This window comes from Schistocerca piceifrons, chromosome 1 (assembly GCF_021461385.2).
Source record: "Schistocerca piceifrons isolate TAMUIC-IGC-003096 chromosome 1, iqSchPice1.1, whole genome shotgun sequence".
Classification (NCBI taxonomy): Eukaryota; Metazoa; Arthropoda; class Insecta; order Orthoptera; family Acrididae; genus Schistocerca; species Schistocerca piceifrons.
The window spans coordinates 960,811,320-960,836,577 of NC_060138.1; the positions used below are offsets into that span (position 1 = coordinate 960,811,320).

General features: G+C 38.8%; 1 protein-coding gene across 1 annotated transcript in view; it reads right to left on the reverse strand.

The window, feature by feature from the left end:
• Positions 1-25,258, reverse strand: part of LOC124713975 (sulfhydryl oxidase 2-like) — a 63,695-nt gene that overhangs the window by 10,316 nt on the left and 28,121 nt on the right. The window contains exon 2 of the mRNA XM_047243025.1: positions 17,467-17,719. Coding sequence (XP_047098981.1) covers positions 17,467-17,719 — 253 coding nt within the window. The remainder of the gene's footprint in view (positions 1-17,466; positions 17,720-25,258) is intronic.

The window sequence follows — 25,258 nt, forward strand, 5'->3', positions numbered from 1 at the left end:
CACTTCTTTGCTTAGAACTGGGTTTCCATCTGAGCTCTTGATATTCATACAAGTGGCTATCTTTTCTCCAAAGGTCTCTTTAATTTTCCTGTAGGCAGTATCTATCTTACCCGTAGTGAGATAAGCCTCTACATCCTTACATTTGTCCTCTAGCCATCCCTGCTTAGCCATTTTGCACTTCCTGTCGATCTCATTTTTGAGACATTTGTGTTCCTTTTTGCCTGCTTCATTTTCTGCATTTTTATATTTTCTCCGTTCATCAATTAAATTCAATATTTCTTCTGTAACCCAAGTATTTTTTCTAGCCTTCATCTTTTTACCTACTTGATCCTCTGCTGCCTTCACTACTTCATCCCTCAGAGCTACCCATTCTTCTTCTACTGTGTTTCTTTCCCCCATTCCTGTCAATTGTTCCCTTATGCTCTCCCTGAAACTTTGTACAACCTCTGGTTCTTTCAGTTTATCCAGGTCCCATCTCCTTAAATTCCCACATTTTTGCAGTTTGTTCAGTTTTAATCTACAGGTCATAACCAATAGATTGTGGTCAGAGTCCACATCTGCCCCTGGAAATGTCTTACAATTTAAAACCTGGTTCCAAAATCTCTGTCTTACGATTATATAATCTATCTGAAACCTTTTAGTATCTCCAGGGTTCTTCCATCTATACAACCTTCTTTCATGATTCTTGAACTAAGTGTTAGCTATGATTAAGTTATGCTCTGTGCAAAATTCTACCAGACAGCTTCCCCTTTCATTTCTCTCCCCCATCCATATTCACCCACTATGTTTTCTTCTCTCCCTTTTCCTACTCTCAAATTCAAGTCACCCATGACTATTAAATTTTCATCTCCCTTCACTACCTTCATAATTTCTTTTATCTCATCATACATTTCATCAATTTCTTCATCATCTGCAGAGCCAGTTGGCATATAAACTTGTACTACTGTAGTAGGCATGGGCTTCGTGTCTATCTTGGCCACAATAATGTGTTCACTATGCTGTTTGTAGTAGCTTACCCACACTCCTATTTTTTTATTCATTATTAAACCTACTCCTGCATTACCCCTATTTGTTTTTGTATTTATAACCCTGTATTCACCTGACCAAAAGTCTTGTTCCCCCTGCCACTGAACTTCACTAATTCCCACTATATCTAACTTTAACCTATCCATTTCCCTTTTAAATTTTCTAACCTACCTGCCCGATTAAGGGATCTGACATTCCACGCTCTGATCCATAGAATGCCAGTTTTCTTTCTCCTGATAATGACGTCCTCTTGAGTAGTCCCAGCCCGGAGATCTGAATGGGGGACTATTTTACCTCCGGAATATTTTACCCAAGAGGACGCCATCGTCTTTTAACCTTACAGTAAAGCTGCATGCCCTCGGGAAAAATTACGGCTGTAGTTTCCGCTTGCTTTCAGCCGTTCGCAGTACCAGCACAGCAAGGCCGTTTTGGTTAGTGTTACAAGGCCAGATCAGTCAATCATCCAGACTGTTGGCCCTGCAACTACTGAAAAGGCTGCTGCCCCCTTCACATACCAACAGAAAAATATGTAAGGAAGATACAATAAGACATACAGATTCTGGTCAAGCTTCGCTACTCTTTGGAGTTGCGGCGACTGTTTACTTTACTGGTTTTCCTGCCAGATATCACCTCCTCTGCAGCTGACCAGCTTATAGCTCCCATCATTGCCATGAGATGCCACTCCAAATGTCAATTAAATGTGGAACAGATAATAGAGCATATATTGTAAGTACATCATTATTACAATTATAAATTATACTTACATTCTTGTGAATCGGTTTATCTATTAGAAAAAAAAAAAAAAAAAAAAAAAAAAGAAAAAAGAAATCAAAATCTCTACAATAGTCTTTGAGATTAACATTATTCACATACAGACAGAAACATTTGGCAGTGACTTGTAATTTATAAAATATACATATTCTGAAGCATAGTAATTTACCCAAAGCAGCTTTCCATTCACTATACTCCTTGTGCCACACTTTTTCCAAGTAACTTATAGACTCTCTAAGGACACACTACACATTATTTTTGTTTCCTCTCTATTTCTGTTAGAATTTTTCAAATATTATATTCCAGTTAGTAGCCAGAATAATCTGTGCCCTCAGGAAGATCTTCACAGAAGGTTGTGATATACTGGGTTTACCACTAACATTAGAATTGTGTGGAAAGCCAGGAGAGATGTCCACCCTCTCCTACTCTTACAGTTTTATGGACAGCCCTGTAGGATTCATGATGTCAGTTCCCTCCAGCACTACTTAGACATTAGTTGAGTAAATGCCACGTCATGTTGTGACACTTCTGTGTGCTCATGGGGGCCCTACACAATATTAGACAGGTGTACCAGTTTCCTTGGCTCTTCAACATAAATTTCTTTCGGTTTTTGTGGCATTGTTGGCTGAGATTTGCATGGCCATGAAATTTACACTTACCTTCATGTATTGTGACTTTGTGAGGTGGCATATTTGCACGCAGCATGCTGGAAATTGGCACACACAATTCCTAGGTAAAGTCTCCCTAAGTGAAGTGGATAGTAATCATTTTCTCCTTTTTCCTTGGTTAATGAATTATTACTTATGTGAAAGTATGTGAGAATAGACAGTATCCTGTCACAGCTCCTTATGTTTGGATAAGAACTGTATGATCAAACAGAATTACGAGGGTAGTGTTCTCGCATATGAGATACACACACACATGCAAGAACCATAATCGTCAGAACTTTTTTATTTCAGTGAGGATAACGCTCTTCTGATTTGATAGCATAGCAATAAAAGAAATGGAATGAATGTTTTATAACTTCCTTATTCTCTGATGAACATGCAGTTTAGTTTGCATTTTCAGGTTTCTCAAAACAGAAACAACATAGGCACAAAAACTTGAGAAGTGCACTGTTCTCATCTAAGCTTATATTAAACTACCCAAATTGTCCTGAAAATATAGTAGCACTGTATCTAAAACAGGTTAAGTGATCAGTGAGATAGGAGTGTAGCAGAAACTGGGCAGGAGTATGGGGAATACAATAGCACACAACTCACTAAAAGTACGCTGCTCTCTACAGAGGTAAAAGAAATCTTTTTCAGTGCATGATATGACTCTGCAAACAAAAACGGTATGAGACACAGAGTAGCCAGCTTTTAAAGGAAACAACATTACTGAGTGGAAATGTACTAAATATGTCAGGAGGTTGATACGTTTGTTTTGAAATAAGCAATTATATGAAGAGCACAAGAGCTGAAATTAACTGTTTGAGAATCTAAGTAATATGCTTCTTCCAGTTCAAGTTTTCATCAATATATACACCCAAACATTTGCAGCATTCTACTCCACTCTATTTACTGACTCCTGATCACTTTCTACATCAATTATTGGTATGACTCTGCTTATTGTACAAAACTGAATGTAGTGTTTTTTTCTTTTCCAAACTTTAGGGAGAATACATTTTCAGAGAATGACTTAATAATTCTTTGGAAAATATTATTTACCATCTCTTCTATTGCTTTCTCTCACTGAGATTCACTGCAAGACTAGTACCATCTGCAAAATGTACCAATTTTGCTCACTGAAGGTTACATGGAATGCAGTCCCCAAAGTGCTCCTTCAGTACATTGAACACTCTCCTACTTCAATGGGGGCAAGCTCCGTCTTGCATGAACCACATACTGTTGAAATCAGGGTCCCTCTGGATAATGGGGATGAAATCATCTTCCAAAACCTTCACACAGCATTCGGTGGTCACTGTGCTATCGAGGAATATTGCACCATACACTGTACACCATACACTATACAGTCACACGTTGATGGGGAAGAGACTTCTCAATCATGAAATGTGGATTCTCAGTCCTACAAATGTGCCAGTTTTGCTTATTGACAAACCCATCCACATGAAAGTGGGCTTCATTGCTAAACAAAATCATTCAGCGCATACTAACTCCCATCATGCCCAGTGGCCAACTGTACAGTTTGAACATCTGAATGCAAACCATCAGAAGTTATGATGATTTTATTTCATATAATAAATAACTGTCAACTTGTATGAGGAATATGAGTGGACCCAAAATAGCCCTGTGGGACTCCTTTGTGATCTATCCCCAGACACTACAATTTTCTACCTTTCTGACATTGTCTGAATTATTCAGCACAACCTTCTGTATTTTGTTCATTAAGTATGATACAAACCAGCTGTGCATAAAGCCATCAATTCCATAAAATGTGAGTTTTTCTAAGAGAGTAACATGATCTACACAGTCAAAAGCCTTGGAAATGTCACAAAAAATATCAACTGATGATATATTATTATTTAAGACTTGCACTATTTGAAGAGCAAATGTATAAATAGCATTCTCAGTTGAGCAATCCTCCTGGAAGCCAAACTGTGATAAGCTAAGTAAATTGTTTCCACTTACGTGATGCAACTACACTTGAGTACATTACTTTTTCAAACATTTTGGAAAAAGATGGCAGTAAGAAAATTGGACAATAATTGTTAATTATTTGGTTTGTCTTGTCATCTTTGTTATGAATTGGTTTAACAAACGCATATTTTAGCCTGTTTGGAAAAATTTCCTGTGCCAGTAGTGCATTACACTAATTATTAAGCTGGAACAACTTTTCAGAATTCTGTTTGAAATTCCATCAACCTCACATGAGCTTTTGTTTTTTAGAATTTTATAACTGTGTTAATTTCAGTGAAGAATGTTGGTGTTACTTCTAGTTGCTTAAGTTTTGTGGAATGAATTTTTTAATATATTCTCTTACTTCTTCAACTGAAACATATAATCCTATTTTTCATGCTACATTTAGAAACTAGCTGTTAAATGTACTTGCAACTTGTGAATTATCAGCCCACTACATTATTGTTTAGTTTAACGGCTATCTTGCACAATGACTGGCTGTCCTGTCTCCCGTTTGGCAATGTCCCGTATAATTTTAATCTTAGTTCCTGTATCATTTATTTATGTTAGGACATGCATACTCCTTGATACTTCAGTGACTTTCCTGAAAATACCACAATATTTTTTGTAGTACAAAGTAATGTTGACTCTTGACTTACTCTGGCCTTTATATAAATTTCCCTCTTCCTCTTACATTTAATTTTAATACCCTTACTTACCCATGGCCTTTTTTTTATGTATCTTCTGGATAATTCTTTGAACCTGCCCCAACGTTGTAAGATCCCTTACCATTTATTTCCATAATTATGCATCATGATCAGATAGTCCATTAGCAATTGGGTACATATTAATAGTTTCAGCCTCAGCAGTGTCTATAAAAATGTTATAAATCAGTGTTCTACATATCTGTTTTATATGCACCTCAATGTCTAACACTATTTTGGAGATCTGCCCTAATGCAGCTGCTGTCATAAGAAAACAAAACCAACAGGATATTAGTAGGAAGATTCAAAAATTAGTACTACATCAACATAATCTGACTAATCTGACTCCATTATTTGAAGTCAATATAAAAAGTAGGAGGTATCAGTTTTGGAATGACCAACAATGTATTTAATGTGGCCATTACAATAACAAAAAAAACATCACGGTATTGCTCAGAGCAAATAATCTACATGGAAATGTTAACTAGAAAGGAGGCTTTTGTTCTGGTTTTCATGTATTTTCAATTTAGTGATGTAGTCTACATCTACATCTACATCCATACTCCGCAAGCCACCTGGCGGTGTGGCAGAGGGTACCTCGAGTACCTCTATCGGTTCTCCCTTCTATTCCAGTCTCGTATTGTTCATAGAAAGAAAGATTGTCTGTATGCCTCTGTGTGGGCTCTAATTTCTCTGATCTTATCCTCATGGTCTCTTCGCGAGATATACATAAGAGGGAGCAATATACTGCTTGACTCCTTGGTGAAGGTATGTTCTCGAAAATTCAACAAAAGCCTGTACCGAGCTACTGAGCATCTCTCTTGCAGAGTCTTCCACTGGAGACTATCTATCATCTCCGTAACGCTTTTGTGATTATTAAATGATCCTGTAATGAAGCGCGCTGCTCTCAATTGGACCTTCTCTATCTCTTCTATCAACCCTATCTGGTATGGACCCCACACCGGTGAGCAGTGTTCAAGCAGTGGGCGAACAAGTGTACTGTAACATACTTGCTTTGTTTTCGGACTGTATTTCCTATGAGTCAACAAGTAAAAAGGGAAATCTGTGTTGTGGCATAGTCATCTGATTACTGACCCTCGAAGGCAACAACAAAAGCCAGCATTAACCTCAAACTAGATGTAATGGATACACTATGTAATCCACCAGCTTATGAAGGGAGAGTCAGTGAAAGATGGAAGGTTGAGTGTGGAATAATACTAAGTGACCACATATGCCATTGGAAGGGGAACCTAAGAACACCACAGAAAATGTGCATGCAATGACAATATTATGGCTAGCTGCGAAGAACTGAGATGAGTGTTTCATCCTCTGGGAATCTGGCTGGCTGATAATGTAGATTTTCAAGCACAAGAACTGTCAGTAATTAAACATGCAACAATGGAAACATGGATATCTATTATGTGAGGCCCTTATAAAGGAGTATCTTGTAACTGCAACAAGGCATTGCAGAAATTAAGATACGAAATAAGCAGAGCCAGAAAGTTCTGCCACAGCAGCATAACCCAAGAAGAAAAAATCCAAAGGCTGCACAGAGTCAGGTATGCTAAACAATGCTTCATCACAGTTCAGCTAATTTGTACCAAATATTTATAAATTATATACACTTATCTATTAGTGAAAACATTATCAGAATCCCTACAGCAGTTCTTGAGATCAGCCTTCACATACAGACAGAAAATGATGGCAGGGGACTTTAATTTATAACATTTACAGAAGGAGAACATACATGTGTACATGGGCAGATTCTGGTAATAATAATTTTGTGTGGCTTAGTGTTCTAGTGCAAGTCTTAATTGGACATCACTTCAGCAACTTGCGTCTCCCTAACCAGCTATACAACCAGAAAAAGATGACCTACAGTTTAACATAGAATCCAAAATGCATTTAGTTTCTGGTGAATTGCCACATCATTGAAAGGTGACTGCTAGGTTGTGTAACAGAGAGAAAAATCTGTGATTCAATGGAGATTTGATCCCATGGCCTTTTGGTTACCAAGCCCCTGCTTCATCACTAGACCACCATACTTAACTTCGATTCTGCTCTGGGAAAATAAGGTCTACAGTATCACATGGAATCTGAACCAAGTTTTGCATCTGGCAAATGTTCGCATCACTCAGAATTAAATGCTAAGCTAAATGACATTGAATGATCCATGATCTGATCAGAATTTGATCCCATGACCTTTCAGTTTTTGGGCACATGCTAGACTACCTGGCCAAACTCGGATTCTGCTCAAGCTTTGCTGCTGTCTAGAGTTGCAGCAGCTGTACCACTAGATGGCAATGCCATTGTTTTCACAGTAGTGGTGGACTTTAATTCATCATAGTTCAGCCAATTCCCAATGAATTGTATACACTAATCTTAATCCCTTTACCCTATAAACCCATCACTAATCTTCCTTGTGAATCCATATATCTATTAGTCAAAACCAGATCAAAATCTTTACAGTAGTTCTTTAGATTAGTAGTCCACAAATACAAACGGAAGCAAGAAGGGAATGAAATAATGCAGATGATACTGTGTTTAAACTGTGATGCAGATTGTACTATGTTAAACTGTAATGCAGATGACGTTCCTGTGTATGGATCTAGTAATGTAAAGGCATGTAGATTGACTTGATTAAGTTGAGGAAGCACTATCTAAAATTGAAAACAACAGTTCAGGATCATATGAAGTCAGTATACAGGGTGAGTCACCTAACATTACCGCTGGATATATTTCGTAAACCACATCAAATACTGACAAATCGATTCCACAGACCGAACGTGAGGAGAGGGGCTAGTGTAATTGGTTAAAACAAACCATAAAAAAATGCACAGAAGTATGTTTTTTAACACAAACCTACATTTTTTTTAAATGGAACCCCGTTAATTTTGTTAGCACATCTGAACATATAAACAAAGACGTAATCAGTGCCATTTGTTGCATTGTAAAATGTTAATTACATCCAGAGATATTGTAACCTAAAGTTGACGCTTGAGTACCACTCCTCCGCTGTTCGATCGTGTGTATCGGAGAGCACCGAATTACGTAGGGACCCAAAGGGAACGGTGATGGACCTTAGGTACAGAAGAGACTGGAACAGCACATTACGTCCACATGCTAACACCTTTTTATTGGTCTTTTTCACTGGCGCACATGTACATTACCAAGAGGGGTGAGGTACACGTACACACATGGATTCCGTTGTCAATTACGGAGTGGAATAGAGTGTGTCCCGACATGTCAGGCCAATAGATGTTCAATGTGGTGGCCGTCATTTGCTGCACACAATTGCAATCTCTGGCATAATAAATGTCGTACACGCCGCAGTACATCTGGTGTAATGTTGCTGCAGGCTGCCACAATACGTTGTTTCATATCCTCTGGGGTTGTAGGCACATCACGGTACACATTCTCCTTTAACGTACCCCACAGAAAGAAGTCCAGAGGTTTAAGATCAGGAGAACGGGCTGGCCAATTTATGCGTCCTCCACGTCCTATGAAACGCCCGTCGAACATCCTGTCAAGGGTCAGCCTAGTGTTAATTGTAGAATGTGCAGGTGCACCATCATGCTGATACCACATACGTCGACGCGTTTCCAGTGGGACATTTTCGAGCAATGTTGGCAGATCATTCTGTAGAAACGCGATGTATGTTGCAGCTGTTTGGGCCCCTGCAATGAAGTGAGGACCAATGAGGTGGTCGCCAATGATTCCGCACCATACATTTACAGTCCACGGTCGCTGTCGCTCTACCTGTCTGAGCCAGCGAAGATTGTCCACTGACCAGTAATGCATGTTCCGTAGATTCACTGCCCCATGGTTTGTGAAACCCGCTTCATCGGTAAACAGGTAGAACTGCAACGCATTCTCTGTTAATGCCCATTGACAGAATTGCACTCGATGATTAAAGTCATCACCATGTAATTGCTGATGTAGCGACACATGAAACGGGTGAAAGCGGTGACGATGCAGTATGCGCATGACACTACTTTGACTCAGTCCACCGGCTCTCGCAATGTCCCGTGTACTCATGTGTGGGTTCATGGCAACAGCAGCTAACACACCAACTGCACCCGCTTCTCCTGTGACGGGCCTGTTACGGACCCGTCTGCGTGCTACGACCATACCTGTTGCATACAGTTGGCGGTAGATGTTTTGCAATGTGCGGCACGTTGGATGCTCTCTGTCCGGGTACCGTTCTGCATACACCCTGCAGGCTTCAGCTGCATTTCATCGACACTCGCCATAGATGAGTATCATCTCCGCCTTTTCAGAGTTCGAATACACCATGGTCACAGTTCCTACAACACTACACTATCACAGACGTCTGGTAACACGCTGTACTACAGTTGGTCTGCGTGCGGAGACGAATGCAGAATAACAATAGCAGCAAGCGCTACATGCGTACACTGCGACAGCTAGACCAAACCACAACAGTGCACAACAGCCACACTCGTAAACACGGTCGTCAATGTAAACATGTCCCTGCAGATGCTGCTCGCCGACCGTGGCCCGCGTTTGTTACAACACGCAACTGAACGTCGGAGGCTTCAAGTGTCAACTTTAGGTTACAATATCTCCGGATGTAATTAACATTTTACAATGCAACAAATGGCACTGATTACGTATTTGTTTATATGTTCAGATGTGCTAACAAAACTAATGTGGTTCCATTTAAAAAAAACATAGGTTTGTGTTAAAAAACATACTTCCGTGCATTTTTGTATGGTTTGTATTAAACAATTACACTAGCCCCTGTCTTCACGTTCGGTCTGTGGAATCGGTTCATCAGTATTTGATGTGGTTTATGAAATATATCCAGCGGTAACGTTAGGTGACTCACCCTGTATAAATGATCACAGCACTTTGAGAGATTGGTCAACAATGACTGTACAAAGTCCTAAACATAATTAGGAAATAAGAAATCCAGTACCTAACAAATGGAAGCAAGGAGTCATCATTCCATTATTTTACGAGAGTGATAGAAATAAGAGCACAAACTACTGAGGTGTAACTATTATCCTGTGGACTAAATATCTGAGTCCATCCCTAAGAATAAAACAAGAAAAGCCATTAATCTATACACAGAAGGAGAAATGTAGTTTTAAGCCTCAAAGACTACTAACTACTGGCCTCATTTTTGCCACAGGATAGTGTGCAAGAATCGCTGGGAGAAAAATAAAAAATATATAACTGGTTTTCTGGAAATGAAGAAAGCCCATAACCACCTACCATGCATACATATTGGGAACAGCTGATGCATAAGAAAGTTGCAGTTATCATTAAGTGATTAAGACGATTATATGATGAAACCAAAAGTCTGGTACAGCTCCAGAGAGGAAGGTCAGGTTCATTTGAAAATATGAGTGGTGCCTAACAAGGAGGTTGTCTTTTGCCACTTCTCTTCATCATCATCATCATCATCATCATCATCATCATAGCCAATGAAGTAATGGTTAAAGACAAGACAAATCTGGAGGTACAGACCAAATTAGATTTTGGCATGAAGCATTCACAAAATGGTTCTAAAATCAGCAAAACCAAGACAGTTAGCTAGGTGTTGAGTAGAAACCTTGCAACAGCCCATCCAATAATTAGAGATGGAAAGACAGAATTGGTGGCCAAGCAGTACTTGGGTAGCATTGTTTCCCTATATAATACTGTATCCAAAAGTTTGGGAACAGAATACAAAAAGGCTTCCAAATTTTACCAAGCAGCAAGTCAAATACACTACATTCTCGCTAATCCAGCCATTCCTAGCACATATGGATTCCAGAGTAGCAGAACTGCCAGATTATTGAGAGTGTCTGAAATTAGGTTTAAACACATAAGGACTATATTTTATTACATCCAAATATACATTAATTTTTTTTCATAAAAAATTTAATCCTTGAGTGAGCAGTATCATTGATGGTGAGACATGTCCTGATTCTTAGTCATCACAATGTTGATAAGCGTTGGTAGCATGCTTGATCATGCAACTGCTTTACAAGCATTACATTGGTACCGCATATATCTTGTTGTTGCATAATGTACTTCAGGAAGGTATCTGCAGCTTCAGCACCAGCATTATGAGAAATCTTCATGCTCTCTCCTCCTATGTCCTCTTCTTCACCACTTTCACCATTATTTTTCTGTAAGCTTCTTTTTTTTATTTCTTCATTTATTAAAGTTTGGTCTATCTCACAGATTTCCTAATTCAGCCACTTTCCAACATCATATTCATAAATTTCGCCGCCTCCTGAAAATTTGTGAAATTTTTTAACATACAAAGTGTCAGAAAATGATGATTCTGAGTAGACTGGTGCATCACTGTCACCCAGCACTGGCTCCAACTGTGTGTTAATCGAGGGCCACACTTTTCTCCAGCCATTCATTATGCCAGTGGTCTCTACTTTATCACATGCTTCTGCTGTTTGGAAAGCAACATCACATAAGTTTATTGCTCTCCACACTACAATACTGTCGCAGCAGAGTCATTATCATATTCGTTCAGCAAGGAGACAAATAGCACATGTCAAAGACGATGTTTAATTGATTCTGAAATTTTCCTGGTCCATGGGATGAATCAGGGCCATCACACTGTGAGGAAGAAAGAGTGCTTGCATACCATCAGACATTCCAGTCACATCAGATGGGTGACCGGGAGCACCGTCAGTTATTGGGGTAGCTTTTAGTGGAAGGCTTCTTCTTCTTCTTCTTCTTCTTCTTCTTCTTCTTCTTCTTCACAGCTGGTACAAATGTTTTGTGGAAGCACTAAGAGAGTATTTCTCTGTCCATCCAAGGTATCATCTGAGAACAATGTTGCGCTGAAAGTGTGTTTCTATCGCTGTGTTGTAAACAATGGGAAAGTTAGGCTTTCCCAATCATTATGACCAGTGTAGGCTTCCAATGGCCTTGTCACAATTGTAACACCGGTTACTGTCAGGTCAGTGAAATTAAGTACTCTTGGGTTTGGTTAGCACTTGGATTGGTGACCACCTGGTTCTGCTGAGCGCTGTTGGTAAGGGGTGTGCACTCTGCCCTTGTGAAGCCAATTGAGGAGCTACCTGATTGAGTAGCAGCAGCTGCAGTCACGAAAACTGACAATGGATGGAAGAGCATGTGCTGACCACATGCCCCTCCATATCCACATTCAATGACACCTCTCGGCTGATGATGACATGGCAAACAGTCCGTAACGTTGGGCCTTCCAAGGCTTGATTGGACGAAGAGTATGAGTGGTAGTTTATGACTCCCATTTGTATTATAACTCACCATGAACATTATGTGCTGTTTCTGTTGTTTGTATAGCTTACATCTCACTCTCGGCAGCTCATGTTTTTGAGGGAAGCACCTTGTAAAAGAGACCTGGTTTTATCAGCATTGTACAAGGCATCAGCAGTTAAATCTTCTTCTTCTATCATGTCTGTATATTCTTTACAAACACTTCTGCATATTTTTTGTTAGCTGAGTGACTTTCCCCAGTGACTGCCAGCTGCTGGGTGCCATATCGTTTTTTAACAGTTTGACAGCCAAAACTCGCTTGTTGCAAACAAGTTACTGCCACCAAGTTTTTTGTTAAACGCAAATCCTTTTTCCTTCATTATTGGGTCACTGACAGGAATTCTTGTACTGTGTTGTTGCATGAACCACATATAAACAGCTACAACCAGTTTCTCATTCTCTATCTTTTGCATAACCTTCCGTTTTCCCAACTCGCTCACCTTTTGGGCTATATACTGTTGATGTATAGACATGAAGCCCACACTTACCACAGTGGTACAATTTTATATGCCAACTAGCTCTGCACATGATAAAGAGATTGAAGAAATGTATTATGCGATTATAGAAATAATTCAGTTAGTAAAAGGGAACAAAAATTTAATAATCATGGGGGACTGGAATTCGATAACAGGGAAAGGAGAGAAGGAAAATAGTAGGTGAACATAGACTGGGTATAAGGAATGAAAGAGGAAGCCGCCTGGTAGAATTTTGTGCACAGTCATAACTTAATCATAGCTAACACTTCGTTTAAGAATCATGAAAGAAGGTTGTACATGTGGAAGAGGCCTGGAGACACTGGAAGATTTCAGATAGATTATATAACGGTAAGACAGAGATTTAAGAACCAGGTTTTAAATTGTTAAGTAAGACATTTCCAGGGGCAGATGTGGACTCCTACCACAATTTTTTGGTTATGAACAATAGATTAAAACTGAAGAAACTGCAAAAAAGTAAGAATTCAAGTAGATGGTACCTGGATAAACTGAAAGAACCAAAGGTTGTAGAGAGGTTCAGAAAGAGTATTAGGGAACGACTGACAAATACAGGGGAAAAAAATACAGCAGAAGGAGAATGGGTAGCTTTCAGAGATGAAATAGAGAAGGCAGCCGCGGATCAAGCAGGTAAAAAGACGAGGGCTAGAAAAATCCATGGGTAACAGAAGAGATATTGAATTTGACTAATGAAGGAGAAAATATAAAAATGCAAAAATGAAACTAACAAGAAGTGCAAAATGGCTCCGCAGGGATGGCTAGGGGACAAGTGTAAGGATGTAGAGGTATATATCACTAGGGGTAAAATAGATACTGCCTACAGGAAAATTAGAGAGACCTTTGGAGGAAAGAGAACCATCTGTATGAATGTCAAGAGCTCAGATGGGAAACTAGTCCTAAGCAAATAAAGAAAAGCAGAAAGGTGGAAGGAGGATATAGAGGGGCTACAGAAGGGCGATGTACTTGAGGGCAATATTATGGAAATGGAAGAGCACACATGTAGATGAAATGGGAGATACGATACTGCGTGAAGAGTTTGACAGAGCACTGAAACACATAAGTCAATAAAAGGCCCCGGGAGTCGACAACATTCCATTAGAACTACTAATAGGCTTGGGAGAGCCAACCATAACAAAACTCTACCATCTGGTGAGCAAGGTGTATGAGACAGGTGAAATACCCTCACACTTCAAGAAGAATATAATAATTCCAATCCCAAAGAAAGCAGGTGTTGACAGACGAATGGAAAAACTGGTAGAAGCCGACCTCAGGGAAGATTGGTTTGGATTCCATGGAAATATTGGATTATAAAAGCAATACAACTTATCTTACAAGATGGATTAAGGAAAGGCAAACTTACGTTTCTAGCATTTGTAAACTTAGAGAAAGCTTTTGACAATGTTGACTGGAATACTCTCTTTCAAATTCTGAAGGTGGCATGGGTAAAATACAGGGACCAAAAGGCTTTTTACAATTTGTACAGAAACCAGATGACAGTCATAAGAATCAAGGGGCATGAAAGGGAAGCAGTGGTTGAGAAGGGAGTAAGACAGGGTTGTAGCCTGGGTGATGTTATTCAATCTGTATATTGAGCAAGCAATAAAGTAAACAAAAGAAACATTTGGAGTAGGAATTAAAATCCAGGGAAAAAAAAATAAAAACTCTGAGGTTTGCTGATGACACTGTAATTCTGTTAGAGACAGCAAAGGACCTGGAAGAGCTGTTGAACAGAATGGACAGTGTCTTGAAAGGAGGATATAAGAGAAATATCAAAAAAAGCAAAATGAGGATAATGGAATGCAGTTGAATTAAATCAAGTGGTGCTGGGGGAATTACGTTAGGAAATTAGACATTTACAGTAGGTACGTTTCGCAATTTGGGGAGCGAAATAACTGATGATGGTCGAAGTAGAGAGGATATAAAATGTAGACTGGCTATGGCAAGGAAAACATTTCCAAAGAAGAGATATTTGTTAACATCGAGCACAGGTTCAAGTGTCTGTAAGTCTTTTCTGAAAGTAATTGTATGGAGTGTATCCATGACGGAAGGGAAATATCGATGATAAATAGTTTAGACAAGAAAAGAATGCAAGCTTTCGAAATGTCGTGCTACATAAGAATGCTGAAGATGAGAAGGGTAGATCACATAATTAATCAGGAGGTACTGAACAGAATTGGGGAGAAGAGGAATTTGTGGCACAACCTGACTAAAAGAAGGGCATGGTTGGTAGGACGCATTCTGAGGCATCAAGGGATCACGAGTTTAGTATCGGAGAGAAGTGTGGAGGATAAAATCATAGAGGGAGACCAAGAGATGAATACACTAAGTAGATTTAGAAGTATGTAGGTTGCAGTAAGTTACTCGGAGATGAAGAAGCTTGTACAGGATAGAGTAGCACAGGCAGCAGCATCAAACCAGTCTCTGGACTGAAGAGCACAACAACAACAACAACAACAACAACAACTGTTGAATATCACCACCTTCCTTTTTGATGTCATAAACAGCATTTCATCCAACATCCGCTTGAGTGACTAAAGGCTTGATGTGGGCCAGATTACTGAGAGGCAGGACTACTGAGGACCAAATTAGTGAGTGTTTAGTGTACTTTGGCTTGCAACATTACCACTAATTTCTAAACTCAAGGTTTACAAAAATGCCTACTACCTCCACTAACATACGGACCAAAATCAACAACAATTACTAAACAAAATAAGAACTGTCTCCAGGCAACAGAAAAGAAGAGCCTACATTTTTGCCACCAGGAAACAAAATTAGAGCAAGTGTAGCACTCAACAACAGCTAGAATTAGAAAACAGCATTTGGAGACCCATAACTGAAGTGGTTGTACAGTGTAAAGGGACACCCTGTTAACTTTATTCAACAGAAGTAATCGATACCAACAATATTTTAGCGAATCTTTTATAGGTTAATATTAACTCAGCAGTTTAACTAAAAGAATTTCATATGATTTTGTATATGATGTGGTATATTTCAGGCTAAAATGTATAAAAAGAAATTACTTTATTACAATCAATATGTATTAACTCTGTATGTACAGTTAAAACTACTTTTCTTTTAGAAATATTTGAAATTATAAAATATCTGGCATACTTAAAATTCCTATTATTAATTATGCAATCTGATGCTAACTATTAAATTTATTTCTGGATTCATTTACAAAATAATGATATAACTCAGTAAAGATTATTCTTTTGTCAAGAAAGTTTGCAAACTCTTTTTGTTTTGTAAACTCTTTGGAATATTGTTAGTATCACAGAATAAGTGATTAGTGGGCACTCCTTTCAAAGCTTATGAAACGAATCAATTATTTAGAAGAGTGAAAATCTACTGGTCATGTGAGGGAGGGTAAGATTATAAGAGGTGCAGGCATTTGAAAAGGATAGTTCCCTGCAGATCCCCCTCGGGCTTATTATGAATAAAATGTATTAAATGAACAACAGCTCCATAGGAAAAAAAGTTGTAGAAGTCTTATCTGCAACATCAACTGCTGCAGCAGAAAAATGATGACAATGATGAAAGAAACAATTTACACCGATGAGTCTCCTTTACACTGAATCAGTTACATAAATTAGCACATAAATGAAATAGTAAAATTTGGATTCTGATGGTTACTACATACTTCCTGAGTGAATGAATCATCAATAGCAGTATTTTACGAAATGGCAGAATGCAGTAAAATACCAACAGACTCTAGCAATGACAAAAAAGGGTGAAATGAAAAAATTAAAAATTTATGTTTATGACTTTGCTCCCACTCTCATCCTCCACCAAACCTTTACTCTTGCCCTTTTTGGAATGCAGCTTACGATATAGGTTCTAATTACTAGTATTTCCTCTCTTTTTTCAGTAGTATGAAGCCAGACAAGGTAGTAACCTTGAGTCCAATTATTAACCAGAAGTTCTATTTTGTGCTCACCTGCTCACCATTCAACCACCATGGTTTTCACACCTAAACATGTCAGAAAATGTTCCTGTTTCACCAAATCCTTGTGCTCTTCCAAGTGGATTGGTGATTTATGATTCCATCACTCTTTTTTATTAGCTACCAAAAAATGACATCTTTGAGAGCAAGATCTGAAAGGGCAACCAGTTTGGTATTCTGTTAGCCTGCAAATTAGTTTCCACTGCTGGAATAGCATTGTCAATTTTTTTTCTTAACTTCTTTGTTTAGAGAGGAAAGGAAGGTAAGGGTTTCATATTCTGTCAAAGATAATGTCATGAAAGATAGATCACAAGCCCAGAGAAGACAAGGATGAGAAGGTAGATTGATCATATCCTTTCCAAAGGAACTGCCCTGGCATTAGCCCTTAGTGATTTAGGGAAACCACATGAAATCTTAATTTGGACTTCTGGACAGGGATTTGGAATCTGCTCTTCCTGAACTTACCTGCACCATCTCACACTGTTCCTTCTATAGATGTTAAATGTGCATCTCACAGTACAGTGCAGTAGAAGCTCAAAACATTTTTAGCCTACTGACATTTTTCTTTACTAATCAAAGTTTTATTGAGATCACTCAGATAAATGGTATCACGCAGAACCATGTAATGACAGTAAATTTACCTGTATGGTGTAATGTTAGGCCAATTGAAACCTCTTCCATCAGCTTGTTCCTTTTTTAGCATGTTAATAGCATTATGTACTAACTCATCTGCTGAATTTCCTTTTGCGATTTCTGTACCAATGTCACCTGCCTTAGTGTTAGCACCAAAAAACTTTACAGTTGGGTATTTCATAATTTCATATTCTCGGCATAATGGTGTGTTGTCTTCATTTGCACAATCAACAGCAGCAGAAATAAGGATATCTTTCCAACCTGCAACAGAAAATGAAAAGCTGGAGAGTTTATCTGTAATTCAAAGATTAAGGCAAGGAGAAAAGGTTATTAAAAATTCTGTACACAACTCTTATCAACTTAATCAACTTACATAGTACACTGAGCAAGCAGTAAGAAAATCAAAGAAAAGTTCAGAGAAGTGAATAAAGTTCAGGGAGAAGAAATAAATACTTTGAGGTTTGCAAAAGACTTTGTAATTCTGCTAGAGGTAGACAAGGACTTGCAAGGGCAGTTTGGCTGGAATAGACAGTGTCTTGAAAGGAAGATAAAAAATGAACAACAACAACAGCAGCAAAACACTAGTAATGGAATGTAGTTGAATTAAATTAAATGATACTGAAGGAATCAGATTAGGAAATAAGACACTGAAAGTAACAGAGGATAAAAAATGTACACTGGCAATGGCAAGACAGGCGTTTCTCAAGAAGAGAAATTTGTTAACACTGAATATAAATTTTTGTGTTAGAAAGTCTTTCTTGAAGGGACTTGGGAGTAGTGTAGCCTTGTATGGAAATGAAACCTGAAGCAGTTCAGACAAGAGGGGAATAGATATTTTAGAACATTGGTGCTACAGCAAACTGCTGAAGATTAGACAGGTAGATTGCATTGCTAATGAGAAAGAAATGAATAGAATTGGGGCAAAATTTGTAGAGAGACCAGGAGGCGAATATAGTAAGCAAGTTCTAATGGTTGCATATTGTAGTAGTTATTTGGAGATGAAGGTGCTTCCTCAAGATAGAGTAATGTGGAGAACTGTATCACACGTCTTCAGACTGATGGCCACAAAATAACCTTGAAACTATCCCAGCCAGAACTACCCCAGCTAAATGTGGTTCTATCCAGTATAGAATGTACATTCCTACCGTGAACTTTTGTAGCATGCCTTTTTCGTTGCCATAGCACTGTGACAAACAGCGCTCGAGTTTCAACAAGTCTCACAAGCACAGTGGGAATTCACAGACTCACTATGCCAGATGTCTTAATCACCAGCTCCTTGCCCCAATGCACCTTCACAGCTGTGAGTATGCTGCAATGTGGCAATGAGCTTACAGATATATGTCTGAAAGCTGACATGAGTGGATCTACCCCAGTGTCTTGAGAGGGAATATGGGGCAAGTGGGATCTACTGTCAGAGAACTGAGCAACTGGGCATTGAAACTGAACCGGATAACAGCCAGATTTTGTTGTTGAGGATAGCCTTTACTTAGTGTCATACACTCTTAACAAATTCATTTCTGATACTGTGCTAACATTTTAGTTTTAGCCACTGTGACAAGACAAGCACTATTTGAAACTTGCATATTCATGCTGCAATAGATGCTTCTGGAACTTACTACCAGTAAAACTGCACAAAAATAAACTTCATAATGGCTAACTGTACTATGCTTATAGTTTTCACAGGTATTTCTACAATTCCATCTCTTATCTTAAAAGAAACAACTACTCATTTTGAACAGAAATTCAAGACTTCAACATCTTCATACAACAGAAGATTGCAATATGACAAAAATTTTATAAATTCCCCCCTCCACCTTTTCATTTAACTGATTTCATTAAATCATCTAAGTTTGTCTGGAAGAAGAATTTGCAGGAACACTGACAACTGTCTTTAACTTTGTTTAAGAAATTGTTTTTTTGTGGTACTTGGTTTCACGCTACACTCCTGGAAATTGAAATAAGAACACCGTGAATTCATTGTCCCAGGAAGGGGAAACTTTATTGACACATTCCTGGGGTCAGATACATAACATGATCGCACTGACAGAACCACAGGCACATAGACACAGGCAACAGAGCATGCACAATGTCGGCACTAGTACAGTGTATATCCACCTTTCGCAGCAATGCAGGCTTCTATTCTCCCATGGAGACGATCGTAGAGATGCTGGATGTAGTCCTGTGGAACGGCTTGCCATGCCATTTCCACCTGGCGCCTCAGTTGGACCAGCGTTCGTGCTGGACGTGCAGACCGCGTGAGACGACGCTTCATCCAGTCCCAAACATGCTCAATGGGGGACAGATCCGGAGATCTTGCTGGCCAGGGTAGTTGACTTACACCTTCTAGAGCACGTTGGGTGGCACGGGATACATGCGGACGTGCATTGTCCTGTTGGAACAGCAAGTTCCCTTGCCGGTCTAGGAATGGTAGAACGATGGGTTCGATGACGGTTTGGATGTACCGTGCACTATTCAGTGTCCCCTCGACGATCACCAGTGGTGTACGGCCAGTGTAGGAGATCGCTCCCCACACCATGATGCCGGGTGTTGGCCCTGTGTGCCTCGGTCGTATGCAGTCCTGATTTTGGCGCTCACCTGCACGGCGCCAAACACGCATACGACCATCATTGGCACCAAGGCAGAAGCGACTCTCATCGCTGAAGACGACACGTCTCCATTCGTCCCTCCATTTACGCCTGTTGCGACACCACTGGAGGCGGGCTGCACGATGTTGGGGCGTGAGCGGAAGACGGCCTAACGGTGTGTGGGACCGTAGCCCAGCTTCATGGAGACGGTTGCGAATGGTCCTCGCCGATACCCCAGGAGCAACAGTGTCCCTAATTTGCTGGGAAGTGGCAGTGCGGTCCCCTACGGCACTGCGTAGGATCCTACGGTCTTGGAGTGCATCCGTGCGTTGCTGTGGTCCGATCCCAGGTCGACGGGCACGTGCACCTTCCGCCGACCACTGGCGACAACATCGATGTACTGTGGAGACCTCACGCCCCACGTGTTGAGCAATTCGGCGGTACGTCCACCCGGCCTCCCGCATGCCCACTATACACCCTCGCTCAAAGTCCGTCAACTGCACATACGGTTCACGTCCACGCTGTCGCGGCATGCTACCAGTGTTAAAGACTGCGATGGAGCTCCGTATGCCACGGCAAACTGGCTGACACTGACGGCGGCAGTGCACAAATGCTGCGCAGCTAGCGCCATTCGACGGCCAACACCGCGGTTCCTGGTGTGTCCGCTGTGCCGTGTGTGTGATCATTGCTTGTACAGCCCACTCGCAGTGTCTGGAGCAAGTATGGTGGGTCTGACACACCGGTGTCAATGTGTTCTTTTTTCCATTTCCAGGAGTGTATTTACAGACATTAGGCACCAATGTTTTCATTTTTAATTCTTTTACACTTAGGACAACCACCTTCTTTAGGAGATCAACATCTTTGCCAACTTCCTCATGTGGGGCATCCACACTCAATTGAAGTAAAGAAGATCACTGAATAATCAGGGCAGAGTAAGTTTCCCTCTGAAAACAGGCTTTCAATTTTACACTTCCATATTACAACACATGAAGAAAAAGAAAGAATTGGGGGAGGGGGGGCGAGGAGGTGGCTCTTTCAATGACAACTGTCTTTCCAATCTTCTACAGTTTTGAAATTGGCATTTTACCATTCACCAAACAAATCATTAAGCTTTATGTGACACAGGTGTAGCTCTGAAACTAGCCACCACAAAATGCTTTTAATTTGTTTTTCCTACCTGCTGAACTCCCTATAACATTTGTTTGTTTGTTAGTTCATAAGATAGTAAGGTATTCAGTCAATCATTTCAACTATTCTTTTATCGAAATGATGTGGAATGAACATTTACAGGACACGTATACATGATCAATATTAATATAAATGAACATATTATTTTTAGTCCTAATACTCAGTAGTGATTTTCTAACAAGCTACAAGTTTTTAAATCAAAAATCATCCATGGACTACAAATAATAGTCCAAGATAAATGATTTTACGCTAGATTTAAAACATGCTTTGATACCTGTCAGACAATATATGGTATTGGGCAAATGATCAGAAGTTTTTTTTTTTGTATACTGAACTCCTTTCTGAGCCACTGACACCTTCAATAAATATTACAATAAAGGTCTTTTTCCCTCTAGCGTTGCAAGTATGGACATCATTATTTTTCTGAAATTATGATAGATTATTTATGACAACTTTAATTAGGAAATACGTATACTGTCATGGAGCAGTTAAAATGCCCAACTCCTTGAAGAGGTGCCTACTTGATGACCACAGATGAACAACAAATATTATCTCACTACTCACTTTTTTGCAATCAATATTTTTTTGTAAGTAATAAGTTACCACAGAAAATTATTCCATAAGATGCTATTGAACTGAAATATGCAAAATATGTCAGGAGGTTGATACCATTGTTTCCCAGTTTAGCAATTAGACAAAGAGCAAAAGCAGCTTAATTTAATTATTTGAGCTTCTTTCTGTTCAAGTTTTCATCAATAAGTACATCCAAAAATTTGGAGCCTTCTACCCTATTTACTGACTCCTGTTCAGGTGCTACATCAATTATTGATATCTCTCTAGTTATTGTATAGCAATTAATATTGTGTGTTATCTCAAAATTTAGGTAGAGCTCATTTTCAGAGAACTACTTAATAATTTTTTGGAATGCATCATTAACAATCTCTTCTGCTGCTTTCCCTCTAATGGGATTTACTATAACATTAGTATCAACTGCAAAATGTGCGAATTCCGCTTAATGAATGTTAACTGGAATGTCATTCATTTACATAAATAACACAATTGGACCCAAAACTGAACCGTGTGGGCCTCACTCCATGATTTCTCTGCAGTCACTAAAATTTTCTCTCCTTTCAACAGTGTCTGAATTATTCAACACAACTTTTTGAATTCTGTTTGTTAAGTGTGATTCATATCGTTTGTGTGTAAAGCCATTGAATCCATGAAAGTACCTTTCTTTTTTTTTTTTCTTTTTCTTTTTTTTTTGAAGACAGTTACATGATTCATTAGGTGAACACCTTGAAATGATCACAGAAGATAACAACTGGCAATATTTTATTACTTAAGCTTGTAATTTTTGATGATTGAATGTATAAATAGCTTCTCAGTTGAGCAACCCTTCTGGAATCCACGCTACGATGTACAAAGTAAGTTATTTCTACTTAAATGTGAGACTATTCGAGTACATTATTTTTTCAAGTATTTTAGAGAAAGACATCAGTAAGGAAACAGGATGACAATTATTTAAGTCTTTCTTGTCACCTTTCTTATAAAGAGGTTTAACAACTGAGTCATTTGCTCTGAAATAGCCAACCCATCATTAATGTTACATTAATTTGATCATTTAACGACAAACTACATAAAACTTCATTGTTGTTTACTTTTCTTGCTTCTTTTAAACAATCATATTTGATTTGGTCTTTATTACTTATGGTATTTTAAACTTTTTTCCCGTATTAAATTTTAGGTCATCACCTAAGTTTCCTATCAATTGCGTTTTTCAGTTAGTTTCAATTTTACAGCATTTGATAAAGTTTTTTGTTTGTTGCCTGTAGTTAGACACTTTATAAACAACAAAATGTTGCACAATGAAGCAATAACTTACAGAGGCCAACAAGCACACAAAATCTATCTACAAGAAGTCATTAATCATGGATATATGCATAAACACCACTGCTTTGTGGCATCTTATATAGTTGACTTGGTGTTAAATTACGCAATGATTCAGTTACTGTACTGACTGTCACTAGCAACAGCTCAGCTTCTGATAAACAGATACACACATTAGACTAACAAATGCCACTCACATATTTCCTATTGCAAACTTTCCATCTAGGGTAGATAATTGCTCAAACACATTCACTAATAATATATTTATAGACAGATCTGCCATGTTAGAACACCAACAGTCAATGAGCTCTCAGACCATGACATGCAACTTATGTTAAATGCTAATCAGGATACAACTCTACTAAATCCAAGTTTGAATGGAGAGTTAATAAGCCAAACATTGAGTAGTTTAGTCATCTATCCAAAGAGATAAGCTAGGTTGATGTATATAAAGAAAAAATCTTCATTTTATTTGAAAACTATTTTCTCACAGGGTAAATTTGATTAAACAAAGTCTACAAACAAAACCTCCAAGGATTACTCAGGAAATGAAGATGTCTTGTAGGACAGAAAGGAAACTACATCAGTCAGTCAGAAAAGAGCTCTGAAGTTCATAATGCAGTTCTTTACAAGGCATACAGCACAACACTGAAGAAAGCAACACAGACACCGAAGCACATTTATTTACAAGAAAAAGATAGCCAAATCAAGCACCAACTTAGAGAGAATTATTTAGTTAGATTTAAGTTCCATTTGCATGATAAATCATAATGATGTGGAACATGTCATTTCACATCCATATCACAGATATAAATTAATTTGTAAATATGGCTACATGCTGACCATTTATAAAAAATACTGTTCCCTAATTTCTTTTTTAAATATACTTATGTGAGTTAGTAATTCCTGCCCAACACCTTTTACGCATTACAGTAACAGAAATTATTCTACAGAACACGAGTTCTCAAAGAAACGTTTTAGTTTCTTTTCAAAATTTACTCTGCAATTCATCAGACATTTTATATTGCTGGGTAAGTGATAAAAAATATTCTGGTTGCAGCCTCCAACATTCCTTTTAGTGCTAAAGACAACTGTTATGTGGAGCAATGAGTATCATTTTTTCTTCTGCTATTGCAATGATATACATTAGTGTTCCTTCTGAAATGCAGTGTACCACTTACAACTTTGTGACAGAATAAACTTACACTCAAGCACTAGTCAAAATGCCCAAGTCCTTAAACATATGATTACATAATTACCAGCAAGCACCACATATTATTCTTACACTGAGCAATGAAGAATTTCTTTCTACAAGTGAGTCACCCCAGGGCATTATTCCATATGGCATTACTGAATGAAAATATGCAAAATATGTTAACTTACTAATTTGTCTTTTCCCAAGATCTACAATGACTCTAAATGCAAATGTGGCTGAACTAAGTTGTTTAAGTTGTTCCAAAACTTGCTTTTTCCAGTTTAAATTCTCATCTATATCGACACCTAATAATTTTGAGGTTTTGACCCAATTAATTATTTTCTCATACAGAATTAAACATGAAATGTCTTTTTGAAACTGAGAATGAGAACATTCATAGAAAACTATTGTTTACCATTTCTTCTGTTGATGCTTGTATTGATAACTATATTAGTGTCACCCACAAACAGAACTAATATTACTTCTTGTTTATTAGATGGAAGTTGGTTTACCAGTATGAGAAACAATGGAAGACCTAAGATAGAGCCTTGGAGAACTCAGTATGTGATCACAACTTTCCGCATTTTTTGGTGATATATGACATTTTTCATTGGTTAGCTATACCATCAATTGCATAAAAGCTCAGTTTATCCATGAGAATATTGTGATTCACTCAAACAAATGCCTACATCTACAACTACATCTGCATTTATACGCCGCAAGCCACCCAACGGTGTGTGGCGGAGGGCACTTTACGTGCCACTGTCATTACCTCCCTTTCCTGTTCCAGTCGCGTATGGTTCGCGGGAAGAACGACTGTCTGAAAGCCTCCATGCGCGCTCTAATCTCTCTAATTTTACATTCGTGATCTCCTCGGGAGGTATAAGTAGGGGGAAGCAATATATTCGATACCTCATCCAGAAACGCACCCTCTCGAAACCTGGC